Here is a 23814-nt window from a genome sequence, read left to right as displayed (position 1 = left end):
CATGATCATGAAATGAGCATGTGCGTTTTGCGGCTCTTGATGCATCAGATCAAAAACACTTGATGATAAAATGAAAACAAAATGCCAAAGCTACAGGAACGGCATGTTGCCCCACAACATGTTGCTATGCCCTGCAATACTATTTGTATATGTCTGAGGAAGTTTCTTCTTTCGTGCCAGCAGCAAGACACCCAACTCCCTCATTTCCTAATAGATAAATTTGACAGTCTTTGCAAGGTTATCATAAAATTCCACTGTGAAAACAGAATTCCACAAAAAGGGCCAAGCTAAAAAGAAGCGTACATTCAAAGAAAGAAGAGTTATTTCTGTTGCTATATTGTGTTCAGCTAACATGTATAGCATTTTACTGGTTGCAATTTTGAAAAAGAGAAATTTAGGTTTTGCTTTGATGTACATGTTTCAAGAATGATTTGAAAAAGCTCAAACTGTAAATTAATTCATTATAGACTCAGTAGATTAACGTTCTGGCCATTTTTAAAGTAAAAGGCCATGGAAAGCTTTTTAAACCCTTTCAAGTATATTGCAAATAATCCAAATAAACTGTTGACCTCATAAAAATCATTAGTTTTCATATTCATTTATTTAACCACATTCTTTATTCCACTAAATACATTTTTCATATTCTGAAGCACTTTTCAGTGTTTTTTTCCTCAAGAACCTCAGAGAAATAGCATAGGAATTTAAAGAGTATTTAGCATACACATTTAGGGTAAGATCCTTTTCAATACTCTTTTGCTCACTGGAAATTTTAAGTATGGGCATAGTGCCCAATGTAACAACACATAAAACAGATGTGTTTTTCCATTCACATTGGGCAGGAAGTTTCATATTAAGCGTCTCAATAATTGCACAAGAAATGTCTTATATATGCTGAAATATCCTTATGGCTTGATTTATACTGGAAAAATTAGCTGTCCCCTAGAGCAATAAATACCTGAAAAATTAAATGCCATAACAATTTTAAACCTCCATGGGGAGTAAGGGATCACAGATACTCTCTGTTTTACTTGGATCCCTAGATTTCACTATTTCCCCCTTCTCTTTCTGACTATTCCAAACATAAATGTTAGAGATATAGTCACCACTGATGTAGTTAAAATAAGGTTATGGCTTGAGCTCTTATCCACAAGTGAAAAAGTAGGCTGGGTAGATACAAATTAAAGGCATAGGCACTGTAGGCTCAGTCCTGAGACATGTGGTCACACCAGGTTTGGGTTTCTTGTTTTTGTTTTGTTTTGAAAGTGTCTGTTGCTGCTACGATTTGGAGGTTGGGAGGGATGGAAAACGAGCAGAATAGGACAGAACTTGATTCAGCCTGAAACTCCAGAGAGCCCTTAGGATTAGGAGTAAAACTCTAAGCATTAGCTTATATTGACGACGTATTTCCTCCAAGTCTTCAGGGACTGACAATCAAGTCAATATTATGGGAGGAAAGGCCTGTGTGCATGATGGAAGGTGACTCTGCAATGGGACTTGATTATTATGGTGGGCAATTAGGGGAAGCCGAGCTATTGATCCTGTTGGGAAGAGTGGAGCAGAAGCTGCAAGTCCAGTTCCTGCATGGTGAGAAGTGATAACTTTCTCATGAGAGGAACCACAAGAATGCCCCATACATAACATGGTGGGTCAAAAGTCCTGTATCCAGCCTGAAGAGCTGGACTTAATCCCTGCATTTATATGAGGGAACAGAACAGGATTGGAATCCTGACCCTGCTAAAACTGTATTATTTTTCTTTCAGTGAATATCTAAACAGTATTGCAGGTCTTTAGTCAAGCAAATCCTCCCCTGGCCATTCAAGAAAGGAAGCCTTGTGACATCTGAAGAAGCACATCAGCCTTATAAAACACAGAGTGTCTGAACATTTCAAAATGTATCTTGCCTTTCTCTGCTGGATTGCCCTTTTAACCTTCATTTTATTCTACCATAACCCTATGAGATAAGGTCTAGATTCACCCCAAAGTTTTAAGGACACAGAAAAAAAGTAGAATAGATACCTTCTGGTCTTGGCTTTGGTTTTTCCAACCCACCATCCTGCATTAGCTCAAATGCAAAGGATACATTAAGGACCTAGTAATATAATAAAGGTAGTCATTATTATGAACTATATACAATATAGTACACATTGTCAGAACAAGCTATGTTTAAAGCTACAGATCCAGATACTTGGAAGGAGAAAGTAAACAGGGCTCAATATATAAATGAAAGATCTGGTCCTTGGAATCCAGACAATCCAATTGTGGATTGTCGTCTTTTTCTTTTTTTTGGTGATGGTGGTTTCAGAAATATAAAATAAATTGAAAAATAACACATGAATTAGTATTTCCTATAGATAAATTATTTAAAAATAAGACTAGCCTACCTCCCCGAAGTTTAAAAATTGGAACATGATGGCTCATGTAGCGCTTTTGTTTTGGACAGGCAGCTGAATTGTCTGGATAGCAACAGAGGTTTGGATAATGGTTGATCTTAGAACGATATAGAGCGTATGTATGGCTTCATGCTTCCAAATATCATAAAACCTTCCAAAAGTCAAATTCTTGGATATTGGGCTCCAAAAAAATCTTTTTTTTTTGTCATCAATTCATGTGTATAATTCCTTATACACTTACCAAACAGTAAGTCTGGCTTGATGACAGCATCACACAATTGCTGCCAAAATTAGTTAATACTTTCTAGACACCCCACAATTTATATAATTTCCCCCTTTATTCTGGATAAGCATTAACACTGAGATCTTAAAAATGCTTGGAAATGATTACCAGTCCTCTCTTGATTTTAGCTATTTACACCTAACTCGCATGGAAAAGTTTGTGCTGTCCCTGTACTGCTGGACATGTTTGTTTCTTTATCTGTTTTCAACCAAAAAATGAAATCTAATTACCTTTTGTTCAAAACTATCAGGAGTCAAGAAGAAGCTGTGCAGAGGAACAAAATAGCCTTCAAGGAGACCCATTAGCAAGACTAAGTAAACACCATCTGCAAACTGTAAAAAAAAAAAAAAAAAAAAAAAAAAAAGACATTTCTCACTACACTGTCTGAATGAACATCTCATTGCTTAGCTTAATGAACAAAATATATATTGTCTAATGCAGAACAGTCAAACTACCAATATAAATATTTCAAACTGCAACAAAAAGATCTCAGCTCACCCCACATACCTTTTATTTAGTCAGTACGTTGTGTTGTGCCCTCACCAAAACTGACCTCATGCTAAAATACACATGCAGAATAAAGTTCCTGGAAAGACAGGTGGTCAGCGGGTTTGATCTATACCCTTGCTTTCATTTCTAGTCTGTTTGCTTAGTTGTGGGATATCAGAACAGTCACCTTTCCAGTCAAATAGCATGTACTCCCTGAGGTGAGAAAAGCAGAATAAAGGTGCAGTCTCACGACCGCACTGAAATTGAATATGTTGGAGGAAATAAGGGAACAAAGAACCATGTTCTCCCATGTTCTGCAAGCCTTTCAGCATATGCAACTACAAATGAGAGATAACTAATTGCTATGATGCATGCTCAGTTCAGTCTGAAAACCAGCACCATGCATGGGTATTTGTGAACAGCATTTCACTCTTATCTCTATGGCATCAAGTCTATCAGCGCATCAAGAAACCCTCACAGTCCACCAACTCTATTCATCCATTTCTTCAGGTTATCTGAAGCAAATCATCATCTCCTTGAAGTAGCTTATTTTCTTTCTACCAAAGGAGATACAATCAATCTCTTATCTTAGTGAATGCTGCTTTGGATGAATGCTTAAGGGGTTTTTAGGCACATTTGAATAATATGTTTTTTCCAAAAGTAAACACTGCAATAAGCAGGCACAGTGAACCTTTCTGAAAGCCCTTGCACGTTCCTTCCATCTAAATCTTAATTTTAACTTTGAAAAATCTCTTTATATTGGACTGACAGCTATTCAAATAAATCAAAAGTTCTTAATGACATGAAGCAAGACATAAAATAACGCCTGTCTTGAAAACACCTGGCTTTTTTGATAGTGCAGATACCATCCTTCCTGTCCGATCTTGTAATTTTCTTATAACTGCTTCATTTGTTCACATGGGAATGTATTAATACAGCAGGGCATAAGTCATTTTTTTTAGCTTCCTTCCAGCCAATTTAGCAACTGAGAAAAAGATGACCATGTACCAAGCCATTTTCGTGGTGCAATCAAGCCTGCAGCCCAGCTGTAGAGCTACCTATACACTTGAGTAGCCTTAGTCTCATGAATGCATCTCACTGAACAGAGTCATTGTAATCCCATGAGATTATTTGCTCGCGTAAAGGTAGGCAGGAAACAACTGCTCAACTTGAAGCTGGACCAAACCAAGGGTACAGAGTTCTTTCCTGACCAAAACTGACACAAGTTCTCCTTACAGCACTTAGCAGCACAAGGAAGTAGCATCTGTCAATTATGCTAATGGAAGTACAAAACTGTTTCAGAGAAATGCAGCTGTCCTTATGATTTCTCTGCTTAATAGGTGAGGTTTTCTTCTTATGAACTTATGTAGCACTGAAGGGTTTCCAGTTGAAATAACAACTTAGAGCCTGATCACTCAATCAATCAATGAAATCATCATTCAATGATTCAATTCAATTTCATCATTCAATGAAATTTCTGGATAAAGGTGAAGGCATAGCATGTAACACAGTGCAACTATCCCTCCCCTTTAACAAAGGCTATAAAATCCTACCTGTGTCTCCAGTTCAGTGACCTCCAAATTCAATTTATTGAGATGCTTGTTCACAAATGTGATGAGAGTCTGAAACATGGAGAACAAGTTAGTCAAGGCCTACTTAGCAGGGTAGCAGTCCCATGGAGTATGAACTCCAGTCAGAAAAGAACCTGCACAAGCAAAGAGGCTGCAATACTATTTTTTAAGTTTTAAAACTCAAATGTGATGTTAAAAAAAAGAATTTTTTTCAAGAATAAAGAGCAGAAACATAATAAACATGATGCAAATAAATTAAAAACATATTGTCAAAAAACAATTCTTCTTCAAAAAAGCTTGTAGCAGACCATAGGGTACTGGGTAATTGGACTCCACTCAAATCTGACAGCAGCCAAAATACTCAAGGTCAGACCCCTGGCAGCTGTAAACTGGATACCTCTTTGGAATCAGTAAACTTAATCTACCAGTTGAGTTCTATTCAGCAAACATTATATGAGAACTTCTTTATGATGGAAACTTTGACAACTACATCTTGTTCTGTGTTCCAAAGTTAAGGTCATGCTGCTAAACGTAATAAAAAGTAACATTATAATCATGGATTAGGTATTTTCACTTTCAACCTAAAGCTTCATTGTATTTAACGTACGCAAACTATATCACATTATATATTCTACATACACTACATATATGTACACACATAAAGCATGTACATGTGCATGGGCATGCACACATTATGTTTTAGAAATAAAAACCTTCTAACCTTTTTCACAACATTGAGCTTGTCTGGAGCGTGGTCAAATAAAGTGTCAAATGCATCTCGTTCTGAAAAACATTCAGAGATGTTAATATACTGAGCAGCAGTTGTCCAACTGCATAATAAACACTTATTAAAGAGCACAATTGTTGAAGACAGAGTCAGTAAAAGGTTTCAATATACTCATTGTATTCCAAGTACTATATATTTTGCATATTTCTCCCTTGCTATAAGCTGCTATTAACTTCTTCTCTATTATTTGCAAAAAGCATCATTTTCCAGGAGGCTCTGAATTACCTAATAACTCTGTTTCTCAAAAATTAACAAAGACGAGTATCATCTTAAAACATAAAATACATAAAACCTTAAACAGCCAGATACAGGGAGCTAAGTAACCAGATAATTGGCTGCAGAAGAGCATGACTTTACATCTAAAGTCACTACATCTAGAGAGGAGAATTTTCCCTGTGGGCCCTGTGGGCCTCCTCCAGCAAGTGTCTTCTGTTGGCCAGGCATTTAGCCAGGCTCAGCACTAGCCAATAAGTAGTAGTAGGCATGGGAACTTGCACTGAATTTAGACCTGCTGAATAATGACCCAGACTCAATATGGTGTAAGCAAGTAATGGATGCAAGAACAGCAACAAGTTCATCAGCTGGTTTATCATAAGACATCATCTTGTATTATGTTGGGAACTTGTGACTATTAATACTATTACAGTAATGTTCTGGATGTTAAACCACGAAGCACCTGCAAATTAATATGTGCTGAAAAGCACTGAAACATGTTTTAGAGATGGCAAGACTGACTTTGATGCTTTTCTTCTTTTTTAACCACCACAAGAGTCTGCAGTACACACACACACACACATATATATATATATTTACACACGTACACACACACACATAAAAAACATATATATATTTATGTATATGCCAGGGTAAACAGAAGTCATTGGCTTCCTTGCAGTTTGAACAAAGTGCCCACCCATAACAGAATTAATGTAAACTTTGGCTGCCTGAAGAAAAAGATAATAATCTAATGAACTTACCATGCCTTCCTGATAATGCCCTACAAAAAAAAAACAAAGCAAAACATAGTTATATATAATTCACTTACATACATTGTTCTGCTAAAGAAAACAGCATATGTGGCCAGATCTTTGACTTGGTGAAAAGTGTACTACATTCATGGAATTAAGAGAATATTCATCAAGTTGCTCTGAGAGTGCATTGGTCTGGAGTCGGTCAGCATAATATCTCTTGGTGTCACTACAGTTTCATGATGAGATCAAATCTCAGATTTCCTACTGCTGAACCAAATCAACACACCTTGCCTGTGTGAAGAAGGTGTTTTCATGTTTATTTTATGAAAACTTTTTCCTTAAAGATGCAGTTACCATATCAACTGCAACACAATTCCAGCCAAAACAATGCTTGGACTAGGTTCTGAAGAACTGCAGTGTTTTGCTCTGATTGATACCTCATATAAATACTACATATAAATACATCCATAAAGATTAATAATAAGTCAATCATCTGAACTCTCTCCATTCTGTTAAAAACTAGAATATTCCACCATTGCTTTCTGTTGGCTTTGAAAAATTTTTCCTTTATAAATTGTCCAGTACAGGGTTTATAAATTGTCCAGTAGGTACAGGGCTTACTACCATCATTTTACATCTCCAAAGTCCAAATGGCTAACAAAATATTAATCGTATCATATTCCTTTCTGAAGTAATCTACTACTTCTTTATCAAATAAAGATCACCATACAGGAATAAGACACATCTTTCTGGTTTGTTTGAAGGACTTTTGAATACAATATTGTGCTTATGTTATTTGAAATGTTGCAAAAACAATTTTTTTAAATATAGAAATTTTGTACGTCTTCACTGTCTTCTCTTTTATCCCAGTCTCCTGCTTTTAGTTCCCCAGCTCTGCGCTTCCCTACCCTTTTTTATTTTTAGAAGCATGTTTGTAGCTCTTGCAAAGGCTAAAATATAATCACTGGCTGATGCATCATCTTCCCTGGAACCCCAATACTGAAATCTAAATATCAGCAAATGGTTGAATTTCTGAGACACATCTGTGTTCAATTACTGAACTGCTGGCAAGAGTGGTGTTGACATACTCAGTGTTACCAGTTATTTCCTCTTGGATTTGTCGAGACTGGAGGATTCCTTCTCGTTTCTGGAAAAAATAAAAAAGTGACATTTTCTCAGTAAAGTTTAATGCTTTGAGTACTGTAAAATTTATTTGTGATCTACGCATGTAATCAGATAAAAAAACCCTGCAAAATAAGAACTTTTTTCAAACGTACTGTAATATATTACTTCACCTTGCGAGCATTTTAAAAAACTCTATTGTACAATAACAGGAACCTTGAAACTACACCTGTACAAGGAAGTATTTCTTTCCATTGTTCTTAACTGACTTTTCTTTCAAAGGCCCCCGTTCAGCAAGATATTTGGAACACCTAAGCACACATGTAAGTATTTTAGCAGAGGTATGTCTTGGTGAGTCGAACAAAGCCTTGTATTTCAATGAACAGCTTGGCAGATGGTGCCAAGGCTTCACCTTTGGCAAATTCTTCCCCCCCAGCTAGCTGTTCTTTCTTCCCTGTTCACGCACTTTCTTTTTCGCTTCAGCAATTTCATTTTTTGACTTCTCTCCACACAAATGGCTAAATTGGTTGTGAAGGAAAACCAAAATGGAAGATAATCCATTCACAGCCAGATCCAGACCCCATCCATGTTGCTGTTAATACATCCATTGACATCACTGCCCTGTTGATGCACGATACCTCTTAGTATGTGCAGGTTAGTGGCCTGTGCCTAGAAGCAGTACACAAAATGGCAGGAGCCAACTCAAATGGTTGCCATTTGAGTCAGCTGGAAAATGAAGGACTTGAAGAATTTGACGTTGCATCCAGCATGCCGATCGCAGTCATCTGCTGGTGGTGTACATACTGCACATATGTTTTGCCTCTCTCTGTGTTCTCTCCATTAATTCTGTTCACTGGAATTAGTGAAATTTTGCAATATAGAAAAAAAAGTCAGGTAAATGCTGATGACTGCATGTAAAGTTTAGACATTAGGCAATTATTCAAGATTCTTCACTCTTGTCATATAAGAAAATGAGAAAAATAAATTAATGCTGATCCTAGACTTGCCTTCTACATGGAAAAGAGAAAAAGAAAATAACCTTTTGGAAAAGTCCTTCATGAAAACAAGGTTTTTTTTTTTTTTAAAAAGGGAGGTAAGAGACTAGATGGCTCCTTCCCCAGCAATGAAGAAACTGAATTGGGGTTGCTGTATTCTCCCGCTTTGGAAACGATAACACCACCCACCCCCGGCAGAGGCAGTGCTGGGTTTAGAGGTGCATGATGTGCTGACAATTTGGCCTGGCTAAGTCTATTACTTCTACGCTACACCAATAAAAGATATGAGGATCAAACTTAACTTTCCATAGGAAAGCCATATGGCACTGTTTCAGCAGTGGCTGCTGACACCTTTTCCCTCACATACCTTGAAAGTTTAATGAAAAACTGCATCACTTAGGGCTATCTTCCTCTCCACCTTGTGCAGATAGCAATAAGCATTTGCTCTCAGAGTTACAATCTAGTTCATGCTAGCTCAAGTTAGAATTACACTGGTTTTTTCCCCCCCTTTGCTCCAGAGTGAAAGGGAACTTTTATTGCCTCCTGATGATGACTCTGACACACTAATAATGCATTCTGGAGAAAAAGCCCTGTCCCTCTACTTTTCTAGAGGGGATTAGCACCATAGCAGCGGCAACTATTCTTCTCAGTGCGCCATATTCTGCTGATATGAGAGAAGAAAAAGACTTCTAATACTCTGCCTTCCCTCTGCAAACAAGCCTAAACATGGCCTAAACATGCCAACATGGCCTAAAATATGCTCTAGTACTGTTAAAGAGCAAATATTTTACTTCTTGATAATCTGATATTAACATCAATGGGAATTCTGCATGTCAATCCTCTTGTCATTGACAGAAAAATGCAAGAAGACGTGTAGTCCTAGTTTTATGCTTGGCATCTGATCACCATTAAAGGAATTACCACATTGCCCAAACAGCAAATTCATCCATCGAACACTTTGACCAGCATGTATCAAGAGTGACTTTCCCATGCTTTTGATGCTTTTGAAAAAGTCCCAACGACAACAACCAGAGAATGGACGTCAGAAACACTAAGCTAAGCACCTTCTCCATGCAAGCTGCTTCCTATATATCCTTCGCACTTTAAAAACTGTCTGTCTCAAAACTGACCCCAACACTGATGTCACTTGTTGTGAAGCCTTTTTTAAATTAGACAGAGAATGACACAATATTCCCCAAATCCAAAGAAAGCACTACTACTTTGAAAGTGCTACTAGTGAAAGAGCATCCAGAGGTGTTCCTTAAAGATAATAAGTGGCTATAAGTGAAATAACAAATGACAAAAATAAGCACCTAGTATCTTAAGGTCACTGAGAAAAGAGGTATGAAACAGAAGATGTTCCTTTAAAAAGAAAGCCTCGACACTCATTCCAGTGTCCACAGAATGTATTTTCATAGGCTTGCCACTTTTCCCCCCCCAGCTGAAAGATTCCACTAAAGGCAATGCAAGGTCTACCCAATCACTTCTCATTTTCATTTGGTGACTGCCCCTAGAACAAAATCACGTACTTGAAAGTTGGGCAATACATCTAGAAACGGAAAGCACACTGGCAGCTTTCTACAAGGGGCCAACTGCTAAAGTTTCCACAAAGACCCACTCGTTAAGAAAAAACCCTTCCACTTATTGAATGGGTATGTATTATTGCAATCCATTTAGTCTGGTGGACCATGTTTTATAATTGCCCACCAAGATGAAAAACAGAAGCAGTCTGGAACTTGAAAGAACAAATATATTTGTCACAGACTCAAAAAAGATTTCCTGGGAACCTGAGGTAACACTATTCAAAACTATTGCAGACCTTCCCAGAGCTTTCAGATAGACAGTGTGCCAATGCTCTCAGATAAAGCTTGGGAGGTTCACCTTTTTTTCTGCTGCCATTAATTTCCTAGCTTTCCTTTACAGTAGTTTGTGCACCCAAGAAATGCTGTTCCAGTGCTCAAAACATGCTAAAGCCATCCTAGCTGCTCTGCTAATGCACAGGAATTATTATGCATTCTCACTCACAGCTCTAGCACACAAGAAAATTGTCATGTAACCATTTGTGTCAGGTACAGAAAATAATAATAATAATAATAAAAAAAAGAGGTAAAATGATGGCAAAGATCCAACTCTCCGCAAAAGCTCTCATTGGTTTCAGTAGAAATGATCAAACAGAGCCTGGGCTTTGCTCAAAGTTATTTGTTCTGTCAGTATGGAAGAAAAGCAAAGTAATATAACAAAATAACCACAAGAACTCCAAGTCTCACAATTTTTCCCAAATCAACTTATAACCCAGGCTTCATATGACTCTCATGGTTAACAGCTTCTGTACAAAACAGCCAAAGGAAACATAAGCTTTCATAAGAACTGTGTTGATTACCTGTTGGGCCCGAGCATGTTATTTCAGAAATGTTTGAGAAATATCATTGTTTCTGTTTCAATAAACTATACCCAGCCATCATGGCAACCCTTACATTTTGCGCATTTCTAAACCCAACAGAATTACGAAATGCATTAAGGTAGTCTTTCTGTACTTCACTCTGATTTCTCTCCCTCTACCATTCCCTCTATCTTTATCAAACTGTATACAGCAGAATTTAAAATCAGATACTACATAGTCTATTGAGCTTCCTTAGGCATGACCTTATTTTACAGACTGTATCATGGAGGGTTTGCAACATCAGCCTTGCAAGCTTGAACACTAAATGAGGCTTTTGGTTCTGCTGATTGCTGATTAAAACTTTCATTGAGTTCAAAGAGTACATGATGAATAATATCGAACTAGTCCCACAGGATATGAAAGTCAGACTTAAAAAAAAAATAAAAAAAACTCTGTAAAATAAAAATGAAGAATGTCTCAAACACAATTACAGTAAGAATACTGGCCCCCACCCTCAGTTAATGGGATTCAGCATAGCCTTGGCGTTCCAATGATTGGTTTTCATCAAGGATCTGGGTCTGCAGGGCAAAATCTTCTGCAACATTACTCAGATTTTATTCTGGTGCATTTGCTTTCTCTGCAATATACTGGCGCCTGAGCTACAGCTGTGTAGCTAAGAGGCAAAGCAGTGAGCCAGATTCTCCCACTACTTACTGTTTTTAAATTGGTTTATCTTTACTGACTTCAGTGGATTTGCTGTTGAACTACATTAGCCTATTAAACAAGAAGAGAATTACGTCTATTGATTTAAATGGGAATTTTGTCTGGACATAGGGAGAGACAGTACAATGCAAGATTTTTTTTTTTTTTTAAATGTACACATTCTTCTTCTTTTTGCTTAGCTTCTTTTCCAAAAGATGCACTGAATGCTGTACTCTTGACTTCTTAGGCTGATTTTGGTAGAACTTTGAGATAAACCAGTGTGATTAATATATTTACAATATCCAAAAGAAACTGCTTGGAAACTATTTTCCTCTGAAGCCTTAGACAAATTAAGCGCAGATTTGTTGGGATTCTTTCATCCTATGTGGACAAGCCCACCAAGTGGAATTTGAGAGTCAATGAACTGAGTATCAGGCTTCAGCAATACCTCTAGGAGACAGAGATTCTCCTTCAAATTTCTCCCACAGCAAATTACCTAATTCCAAAACTTGTCTGATGTGAACACTGGAAAGCAGCGGTTGGTTTCAATCATGTACAACCTGGGTAATAGCTCTTAGCACCAGACGCTTCAGGGCAACTTCAGTTAAAAGGCAAAAATAGACAAGAAAATAAGAGAGAGTTGCAGTGTGAAAAACAAAGGCAGAGTTAGTTACAGTGTGAAAAATGAATGCAGACTTCGTTGGAGAGAAAGAAAAGCAAATTAAATGGGAAGAGGCCAAACAAGATAAAGCAAACACAAATCCAACTGAAAGAAAAATGACAAAAAGAATAACATGAAGAGTTTGGATGGATAAGACTCTAATAAGGAGACTGATTGGCACAAAAAATGTAGTCGATGGGTTTTTTGCATGCTTATGAGAAAGTCAACACTGTAATCAGACTAAATTAGCATGCATAAGGCTGAAAAAGAACATTTAGTCACCTAACATGAATCTGAATGTAATAAACAGTGACAATTCATCACTCAGTGCCAAGGCTGATTTGAATCTCCACACAAGTGAGAAGACCGTCAAAAATAGGAAAAATAATAATTCTAGAGATCATACTGGGTGATAAATAAACAAATACATTCCAACAATAACAATGCTTCATAGATTTTTAATGTCAGAGTCTGGCCACTTCTCTATCAACCTAAGATATTCTGAACCACAGCTCAAACTGGGAAAGCGCTTCTGCCTTTTTCTAGTTGAAGCACCGTCAGGAAACAAGACACACGTGTCTTTCTTGTCAGCCAAAAAGATACACATGCATGCACGAGCAAACACAAAGTCTGCCAGAAGCTGCTTAACACCTCTCTTACCTGCACAACAACAACCTGAATGGACACATGATCTGGGAGTCTGATTGGAGCTCGAAAATACTGTGATAACGCAACCAGAAGATGAAGTATTGCTACGAGACTTTTCGCATGAACAGCTGAAATAGATATTAAAAGCACAAGTTACAAATTGCAAAATAACTAGGGCAAATATTTTTGCTTTTCAGGATGCAGTGGGTTATAGGACTCTCATCCTCTTGCTGCCTGGAGCTAGGGGGCATTTTTAAGACACCTTTCCTTTATGTGTCTCCTCCTGCTCCGCAGGTCATGTGAATGCAACTCAGTGAGTAATATGTGTCAGTACCACAGCGTTAGCATTTGCAATATGTCTGGATGCCTTAGGTTTGTGTAGATGGAAATCTAAATCTAATCCAAAAGCCAGATTTCACGTACGGCAGCCTAAAGTGCTGTCTATGCAGTCTCCTTGCTGTTCCTTTATTCCCTTTATTTCAATAAGGATTTATGGACTATCAGAAAGATATTTTCGTATTCATAACATGCACTTATTCATTTTTAAGTGTCACAATGTCTGCAGGCTGATAAATGAGCCTATTTTGGCAGAAGCCTTAAGCAATAACTTACTAAACTCAATGACTCAAACATTCCTCATGAAGTTGTTATAGTTCTTGTTATTGAAGCTTTTTCACAGCAGGTTTCATACGGGTAGTTAACACTAACATGACTTACAAGATATCAAAAGCCATTCTGTGGGAAATCACAGAATCACAGAATCGTTTAGGTTGGAAGGGACCTCTGGAGATCATCTAGTCCAACCTCCCTGCTCAAGCAGGGTCACCTAGAGCATATTGCCCAGGATCGCGTCCAGATGGCTTTTGAATATCTCCAGCGAAGGAGACTCCACTACCTCTCTGGGCAACCTGTTCCAATGCTCTGTCACCCTCACAGTGAAGAAGTTTTTTCTCAGGTTCAGATGGAACTTCCTGTGGTTCAGTTTCTGCCCGTTGCCTCTTGTCCTGTTGCTGGGCACCACGGAGAAGAGGCTGGCCTCATCCTCTCGACACTCCCCCTTCAGATACTTGTACACGTTGATGAGATCCCCTCTCAATCTTCTCTTCTCCAGGCTGAACAGGCCCAGCTCTTGCAGTCTTTCTTCATAGGAGAGATGCTCCAGCCCTCTAATCATCCTGGTAGCCCTCCGCTGGACTCTCTCCAGGAGTGCCATGTCTCTCTTGTACTGGGGAGCCCAGAACTGGACACAGTACTCCAGGTGAGGCCTCACCAGGGCTGAATAGAGGGGCAGGATCACCTCCCTCGACCTGCTGGCAACACTCTGCCTAAGTCTTTAATCTTTAATCAATCTTTAATCAAGTATCAAAGCGTTGGCACAAAGTGAATCTTATTTCTGATTTTTAGTACTTCCTTTCTTCTTCTTCTTCATTTTTCTCATTTACAGACTTTCCAAAAGTATTTTTCTGAAAAAAATGTTTGATAGCTACGGCACAGTGCACTCAAATGCTTTTTGTATATAAAGTAAACAATAACTACTACCTTACTTCACTGGTAAAGCAGCAACAGATTCACTAAAACATCGTTTTTCTTCATTTTCCAGTCCAAGTCTCAAGTATGCAGTGGAGATTTCTCCACTTGCCCATACTCATAAAATGTGGCATTGCTGGCAAATTTTTGGGGGGAAGCAGGGGTCAGGGACGAGGTGCTTTAGCAGAACACTACAGAGATGTCTGTCTGCCTAGCATCAATGTGTGCTACAGCTGGCTCCAGCTGCTGCCGTCTATCTGTACTTTAGCTCTCAAATGCATGTAAAACATTAAATTAAAACTAGAAGTGAAATTGTTAGGCTGCTCCAAACACCCCACATCCAGCTGCATAACAGAGAATGGGGGAACAGAGAATAGAAAAAAAATGGGGGAGATTGGAGAGAGAAGGGGACAGGAAACTCAATGGGACCACATGAAGGGGAAAGTCAGCCATGCCTAAAGTTCACTCTTCCTCTCCGGAGCTATTTCTCTCCCTCTCACAGATTTGTTGTGAATGGAACATCTGATAAAAAAACAGCCCAGGTCAAGACAGGTATAGGAGACAGGGAATAACTTATATTCTGGCCAAACTACTCACCAGTGTCAAATGATTCTGAAGCAGATTGAAGAGGCTAATTTTAACTCCTGCTGTGCTACTGACGGCTTTTCTATGTATATATTGCTATGTTCACTGTTAATACAGTAAAACAGGAAGGGTGAAGTCCTGACCTTGATGAGAATTTTGTAATCAAAATTAGTGGTTGAGATTTCATCCTAAACAACCAGAAACATCATTCATATGTATGCTGCATGTCTTATACAAAAGAGGAGTCTCCAGACCTTTTCTTCAGCCCAACTACTACAGTTACGTGGGTTTTGCTCCTTTCAGTAAACCAATTGAGTAACAGAAAACTTAATCTGGTATGCACACAGACTTAAGAACGGAAATACTGTATTTTGATAGTCCCTGAAAAGGTAGTAGTTTATTCAAACTGGAGGTCGAGCAGCTGCAGAGAAAGTAGACTGTGTTGCAACCCTTCTCCCGTTCCTTTTACCTCCCTCTATTGTTGAGCAGCTCCTACCATAAATACCAGGTTTCAGTCTCCCATCAGATATTTAAGAACTCCAGATAGTACCTATAAGCTCCTGGCTGTAACAAACGAGAGCAGTGTAGAAAACACGCAACTTACAGTCAACGTTCCACTTGATGCTTCTTGGTGGGAGTTTAAGGGTTTCATTGATCTTTTCAAGAACTGTCTGTAACTTCTGTTTTTGAGCAATTTCAGACTGAGTAACTTCAGCAACATTCAGCTTCTCACTTTCAAGTTTCTCTGAAGTGATAATAGAAGAAAAAAAAAAAGCCAGTTGACTTCATGGGAAACATGACATTCCACGCACCCAGACATACGTTCAGGAGAAACTAGACATTCAAGTGCTAAAATTACCTGGTCTCTCAGCCTTTCCTTCCAGAGCCACTTTCCCCTGCGCTTCTGAACTCCTAAAGATACAGTCCACGTTTTCCCTTTATTTCCCCATTGCCAGGGGAAAGGCCAAATATTAATGAAAGCTACACTACTGGCTAGTAAAGATCTATTGCAACTTCCTTTAGGGAACATCAGACTAGAAGGTAAAGCTCATTACTTCTACTACTGCTGGATAAAGGGTATTCTGCATGTTAGTGGCCTGTACAGCAGACTATCAAGCCTAAAAGAGACTTTTAAGATTTGTTTCACCAGTTCCACCCTCACTGCTTCTCCCTCAGTTTCCAGAGATTTGCAGATTTTACTTGGCCCACTTGTGGTCAAAGTGAAGGGATACCATATTTATATAGGTGAAAGATGCAGCCAATAAATGCAAAAAAATAATATTTTTTTGAAGGTCTGAAAGCAACTAAAACTCTAGACAATTTTTTTCTACAAAGCAATAGCCTTTGTCAGCACTCAAAATTTGCAATGGATTTTAAAACATTTTATGCTCTGGTTTATTAATAATGGATACAGATTGCTGAGCTTATATAAATACGGCTTAGCTTGTTTTAACCAGATTTAAGCAAAATCATCAATAGTCTGGTGTGAACTGGGTCTACACAGTAAACCGTAAAGCTTTAGGCATATCAATCAAAAAGAAATGACTTTGTTAAACTATTGACAGTGTCCACATGAACAAGGGTTCAATTAACTGAAGATAGATTAAGATGTGCAAAATGAAAATGGGCAACTCCTTTGAACATGAAAAAAAAGTAAAAGTAAGTGATGTTCGTCTTAACTCAGGAGTACCAGCACTCTGCTCCATGGATTTAATAGAGATGACAGTAAAAAGACAAACAAGCTCCATTATTATTATCAAGAAAGCCAATGGTTGCTAATGTTTTTGTAAAACTGTCAGGAACCTCACAACCATTAGCTAGTAAGCGAAGAAAATTTAGTGGTAAAGCCTCCCTGATAATAACATCAGAAATAAAACACTTTATCTCCTATGAATTCACTTCTATAAAAAAACTTATATTATTAAGCTTTGTAAGAGTTAATCTTGTTCTCAAAGTCAATTGAATATCTTCCCAAACATAGTGAGGCTGAGCTACTGGCAAATGAATGCTGCCTGAGAGGCTGCTGTCTCTGAGGGCTTCTTGTACCTGCCCAGAGATCCGTCTGTACATGGTGTCACAACAGGATGGAAGCCTGTAGTTAGCATAGACCTGATCCACAGGGGATTAAGGGTAATGGAAAAGATTCCACTGAAATCTGTTACTATTGGATCAGTATACGCAAGAGTCAAGCTGTATCTGATGTGCATTTTTTTGGTTTTGTGTGAAGTCACTGGAGGTCTGCCCATGAGAATCAAATTGCCCAGTCTGGGCCATATCCATTCCATCACAACATATTCAATAGCTTAGCCATTCATAGAGGGAAACAGTCTATATACCCTTTATTGGAAGTGCTCACATGATGTTTCAAGATTCATTTAAGACACTGAAAAGAAATTTACTGGAGACTTTATGAGCTGTAATAACTAAGAAAGTGGCTTCCAAGCCAACAGTTAAAAATCACATGCCAGCTCTGCATTAGCAGTCTCTTTTCTCTATCTGTTTCTCAGCTGAAGCTCAGTTTGCAGTCCGCTGGGTATCATTACCTCAGTAATGTTAAGGGCCAGACATCAAATCAGAAAGAAATTCCAGCTTTCCAGAGGAACTTTGAAATGTGAATAAACTATAGAGTGGAACCAGCACAGATTAAAAACATCCACCATTGTACTTAAAATACCCTTACTTTCAAACTTACTTTCCACTTGTAACATAGTTACAGTTGTACAGCACATATGCAGATAATAAATTTAATTGGAGTAAATACTGCTGCCAAGTCAAGAACTTTCCCTCTCTAGCACCCCAGGTAGGCTTTATGCTGTTCTCACCAACTACAGAGCACCACACATTACACTGTAGCTATGAGGACTGTGCTTCCTCTATGCTACAGCATACAGCCTATTGCTCAAGAGTCTCATAATACAATGCTATTTTTATATCACTTAGTGGCATAAATGTAAGATGAAACTAAGACTCCTACGTAGGAACAAGTGATCCACTTACTGACAAAGGGCCCCAACAGCATGCATATATATTTTTTCTTACCAAATAATTTCTGCAATACTTGTCCATCATACAAGTCTTCAGCCAAGTCTTTCACAATAATCCTCTCTCCTACCAACACATCATTAATCCAGTCAATTAATACCTATATGGGAAATACAAATTTGGCAGGATTATACACTATTCATTTGCAATTTAAAACACATGTCATTTTGTACAATGATGAAAATACTCAGCAGAAAGAATACCAAAGCTGCAATGGTTCAAAATACAATCAGTCTGAAATGCCATCAGACGAAAATAGGAAGGAGTTAGTTTTACAAGGAGATAAGAAATACGTGCTGATTATACCAACAGTTTCCTCCCTCTGATGCACTCAGACATCACTTTGACTCTTCTAAGGTTGCTGTAACACAAAGCGTAGACGAATACAGGATTGTTGAAGTGCTTTCTTAAGTGAAATCTGTCCTTTGATTCCAGTAGTATATTAATATTTTACTGGGAGGCAAAATGTGCTGAAGCCATTTCTAATGAAGCTTCTTGTAAAAGTCCCAACACCAAGAATCAAAAAGAGTAAGAAGGAAGCCAGTGTGATTTTAGACTGGGGACAGGATGGGACTAAGAATCAGGATTCAGTATTTTAGTCCCAAATTATTAGTCTCTTTGTGCTTTATCTAAAGATACTGCAAAAAGTAGCGTGCCCATTTCACTGGGTTATATGCACCACGTGGTTTCATTTAATTAATATCTAAGTGCTTGGAAGGGTTCAAATGAGAGAGGCAAGGATGGTATTAAAAATAGCTTCACTTTCTTGGAAGTATTTACATGCTTTTCATTACCTTCATTAGTTCTTGTAATTTTGGGTCATTTCTGGAATTTGGATCAACCATTGTTCGGACTTCATTTTCCTCTGGAAGGTTTAAAAGAAAGATATTAGAAACTATTACAGGCATGAGGCTTTATTTTACACCAAGCTTTTACGTTGAGATGTAAAATTGTTATGAATTACCTAGCATCGTGTCCTCAGGGTCTAGTTCGAATGGAATTGGACTGAGAGGTAAGTTAATGGCATTTATCCCTTCTTCCTGTAATTCAGATACTAGGAAATAAAGAAGAAGAGCTTGGTCAAATTTCAATTCAATTTTACTTCCTATTTCACTCTTGCTAAAAATAGCATTAATTGTATTAATTTCTTTATAAGAACATGACTATTAGATAAGCTACTGAGTGTAATTACAGCAATAAAATACAGCTAACAAAAATGGCCCAGTCAAACAAATCGTTACTCGTACAAGTAGCTTTTGCATGGGTAATGGTACTGAAATCAATGCAATTTCCTCCAAGTCTTTTCAGGATAAGGCCCGTTATTCCGCAAATTTTAAAACGCTCACTCACATTTTAATGGTCTTGACATTTAACAAATGAATCACTTTAGCTGAAGGAAGCAATTACTCCTCTCTCAGAGCATGTCACCCATGCTCTGAAGGTGCTTCAAGTTTGGCTGCTTAAGACGACCTGGGTCTAGATATACATCCGCATAGGAGCTGCCGGACTGACAATTTAGGATTGAAGGTGCAGCTGCTGTGCTCCAGGACGCTGCTCCCTCCGTTATTCAGGTCAGAAAACAGCTGGAGCAGACTGTGGGTTGCTTCTGGTGGGTGTCCTTCAGTTTTCTTTGGCAGAAACCACGGCAGCAGGACACAGGGGGAAGATAACTGATCCTCAAAAGTAGTGTCTCTGCATGGAGTCCAGACACTGGCCGTGAACGAACCCGGACACAGGAGTAGTAATCCAAAAATCCCACCCTTTGGACATGCCATGGTTGTCAGGAAATACAGCTGAGTAAGAGCGCACCCAAGTTCTGTACTGTACAGGTTCTCTGCCTGCTACGGTTTAGAGCAACTTCATTCATGCCAGGAGGTGAACCCAACTGTAACAGGTTCAAAGACAAAACAACACCTGCACTGCCTAAACACACCTCTACAACAGAAAAGAATAGATACAAACAAGCCAATACGCTAACCCTACCGTTAGGAAAACTGCTCAGCACTGCGCAGGGAGGGTACCTGCTTCAGTGACCAGCCAGATTTGTAGCTGCTTTGTAACCACGGAGTCAGCATAAATCTGATTTACAGAACCAGGAAAGAGGATCATCGTCTTTTGAATGACAAACAAACAATGGTGTTTTGACTGCTCATTTTCCAGTGTACAGACTTTCAAAAGACATGGTCGTTAGCACATCTGTTATTTAAACTTAAATAACTTAATGAACCAAAATACATGGTTTACAGGTATATGCAGATTCACCATCTAACATTTGAGAATGACTCTCTGAAACTGACCAACCTTCTGTAGTTTACTTTGAAAATGACTCAAAAAAGAAAAAAGGTTTGGAGAAAACAGAAAAGTAGAAAGTGGCAGCAGAGAGCCTACGTTTTGCTCCTGGCTCTCTGAATGCCTTGTAACTTAGCTTTTGGAAAACTGTTTTACATTTCTGTCTTAACTTCTTGTGTGCAATAAATAAATATAGCTCAACTCACATGGGCACTGTGACAATTAGCTGGTGCGATAACAGTACTTAAAACTTTCCAGATATTTTCTATGCTTTGTGAAATGTTTTGTACTCTGCCAGATGAAATGTCTATGCACATTTTAAGAGTCTGTGTAGCAGTACTCATGAATCTATGTAAGATTCATAGCAGTTAGAATGCTTATTGCTTTTAATAGTGCAAAAACAACTAAAAAATCCACTACCTTCTGCACTAACTAACTTCACTCCATACACTCACCCTGCTTATGTATCTGTAAAATACAAATACTGGGCAGCTCTAAAGGACAATAAAGAAGTAACGTTGACAATAATAGTTCCCTGGATTGTTGTATATCCTCTAAGACTGAAGGCCGAAAGCAATGGACCAAATTAATCCCTCATGTAAATCCATCAAGTTCTGAGGAGTTATAGCAAGAATGAATCTGGTTTAGCATGTACAATCTTAGGAACTGTTTACGCTTAATAGCAATTTTTTGAACTGCTAGCACTCCCTGGAGAAAATCACTGTTGGTTTTATTATCCTCTTTGATTTTTTTCTGTTTTGGTTCAAAACTGTTATGGGCATAAAAAAAATCCGTGGACAGAAAATTTCCATGTAGAGCTCCTTCTGTTCTGCAACGTTTAGTTCATGAAGAACCACACAAAGGGTCCTAGGCAAAACACTTTTTTCACATCAGTCCCAGGAGGGAGTACAGTAAATAAAATCTGTTCAAGCTAGTTGGCTCCACTGAAGTCTCCTATCCCAAAGGACTGGATGCTCCGTTTGAGCAGTACACACTGGAGGAAGCAGTCAGCTCGTTTGCCTAGTGAAGGACAGCGATGGAAAGCTTTTGGTTCCTCTCTCCAGGAGGACACCCACTGGCAGAGCTTGCTGAGACTTCTCCAAAGAGACTGAACAGGCTTTGTAAGGCTGAATGCTTTATAAGGCGTTCTTTACAAGGCAGTTGCCCACTGAAATCCCCCATTTTTGTCCTCCAACATGTATGATGCATGACTACTTCACCCCACTTTTAACAACATGACTGTCACCATATTATCACAGTTTCTGGAAATGAGAGAAAACAAACAAGGAATAAATGATCAAAAAAAACCATGTACCCTAATCTCTGAATTTTAATAACATGATCAAATAAAAGATTCATTTTTTTTTCATGAAAAGGGAACATTAAATACAAATAAAGTCTGTTTTGGAATGCATGGTGGGTGCTGTATACGCACTACAGTATGGGCTAAGCCCTGCTTTAAGGTAGGCAAGTGGTGCTCTTGTCCCTGAGCAGCCAGCCCTAGCAGAATACATTTCTCACACCCACTTGAGCCATACGCAGAGCCTACTCAATCCACAACACACCTCCAGATGACTGAAGATCCCAGATGGAACTTATTTGCCAGACAGAAAGGACAGCAATACTCCCTGCTCTCCTTCCTCAACACTGCCTTCTGCAGTGCATAATACATATTCCAGGTTGACGTTAGCCCTGCCATAGACTCCTTCTGCCCTCCTGTTCGCAGCATGATGGAGAAACCCTAAGCCTTGATAGCATCTTTTTCATTTCTTTCTCAATATGGAAGAGGAAAGATTTTGCCACAGATTAATAATGCTATTAAAAGCATCAGGTAAGAATATATGTATTATATCAAGTTGTATGCAATGAGAAAGAAAATGCATTATGTAATATAGCCAGAGCTTTCTAAGAACTTCCATCAAAAAATTTCCATGACAAACCACTAGACTTAGGTGTTTATAGAGGAACCACAAATATGTGACTGAGGTTATGAGTTTGCATACCACAGTTTCAGCAGAGGAATCCATTTTTCAGCTGGTTTTCATTAATTTGTTTTAATTAATTTTCAGGAAAATCACATAAGCAATTCTAGTATTTTAATAAAAACAAAGCACATAGGTTTTGGGAGAATTTTAGCAGCAGCTGAAATTAAAAGAACATTATCCCATTTCTTGAAATACTTTGAAGAATGATTTAAAACATCAGCAAGACCTCTTCTCTCTGTCTTACAGTATAAAAATCCAGGAAGGGAAGAGGGGATATATGCCAGCAGCAGCTAACATATAGGAGCAAGACTTGCCCCAGAAGCCTGGGGCAGTGGAGCCAAAGGAGCACGTCCCCAGGGCTGCCTGCTCTGTGGGAGGACTGCAGTGGCAGAGGAGAGTACTTTTTTCCTCTCACCTCCTCTGCTGCTGCTGCTGCAACCAAGATGCAGCCAGTATGTGGACTACCACGGGGCTAGTTCTCCTTTGTGCTTAATCTAGCATAATTAGGGGCTTTATACTTTTGGACCTGAGAGAAAAATCCAGCCCTACAGGTTTTCACAGTCACTGGGCTGAGTGCAACTGAGGGTTGAATGTACTTTTAAGGCAAGATCCTTAAAAGCAACGGAGTTGCATACAGCACAGACAAATCTCTGTGCACTGGCAATGTGGAAGTCCCAGTTTTAACTCTGGATAAGGAACGGATACTTTTCTCCTCAGACTTCTGATTAATCTCCACATGCCAAATTTATTATGATGTAATCAAGTGCAACTCCACTGATATCAGCTGTCAACAGACTTCCTCATATCATGCCAGCACCAAATTTGGCCCCAGAGCTAGGGAGTCCACAAGCTTTTATCAACAGCAACCATAGCAGCTATTTTAAGCTGGACAGAGTTTTTACTCTGTCAGATGATCTAGGATTACAAGGTCATAAACCTACACTATCAAATCCACGCGGGTGCTATGAGCCAAACTTTGCCCTTTGATGCATGCATCCAACTGCCATCGAAACCGTTGGAAGCTGAGCACATCTGAAAGGGGAGTACTGCCCATGCAGTTTAAATGGGCTTAATTCCTCCAGTACATGCAGCCTGTTGCTCCACATTGTATTTATTAGACAGTTTCATTTGGGTTTTTTACTTGTTTGTTTTGTGTGCTGCAGGCTTTTTCCTGCCCTGTTTAATATTCAGGGCTTAATAACATTCTGATTTGAGTAAAAACATATCTTACAATTTAACTGAGCTCAGAAATGCCACATCATCCAATACACTGTGACTTAGATGTATTTTAGCATATCTGTCCAAAGAATCATAAAATAAATATGGCAAGATGCAGTGTTAAATGGTCTCTTTCTCTGAGCATTAAGCCATGCCCTTCCACATCACT

General features: G+C 38.6%; 1 protein-coding gene across 3 annotated transcripts in view; it reads right to left on the bottom strand.

Moving 5' to 3' along the window:
- Positions 1 to 23814, bottom strand: part of PARVA (parvin alpha) — a 68716-nt gene that overhangs the window by 6252 nt on the left and 38650 nt on the right. For all 3 annotated transcript variants that reach the window (XM_068945129.1, XM_068945130.1, XM_068945131.1), the window contains 11 exons: positions 19118 to 19207; positions 18948 to 19018; positions 18151 to 18253; positions 15716 to 15856; positions 13012 to 13127; positions 7580 to 7638; positions 6498 to 6517; positions 5455 to 5516; positions 4716 to 4784; positions 2904 to 3005; positions 2017 to 2089 (listed from right to left, as the gene is read on the bottom strand). In XM_068945129.1, the coding sequence (XP_068801230.1) occupies positions 2017 to 2089; positions 2904 to 3005; positions 4716 to 4784; positions 5455 to 5516; positions 6498 to 6517; positions 7580 to 7638; positions 13012 to 13127; positions 15716 to 15856; positions 18151 to 18253; positions 18948 to 19018; positions 19118 to 19207 (906 nt within the window). The remainder of the gene's footprint in view (positions 1 to 2016; positions 2090 to 2903; positions 3006 to 4715; positions 4785 to 5454; positions 5517 to 6497; positions 6518 to 7579; positions 7639 to 13011; positions 13128 to 15715; positions 15857 to 18150; positions 18254 to 18947; positions 19019 to 19117; positions 19208 to 23814) is intronic.

Source organism: Struthio camelus, chromosome 5 (assembly GCF_040807025.1).
Source record: "Struthio camelus isolate bStrCam1 chromosome 5, bStrCam1.hap1, whole genome shotgun sequence".
Taxonomy (NCBI): domain Eukaryota; kingdom Metazoa; phylum Chordata; class Aves; order Struthioniformes; family Struthionidae; genus Struthio; species Struthio camelus.
Note: the sequence above shows the minus strand (reverse complement) of the source record. Positions and strands in the feature narration are given on the sequence as shown.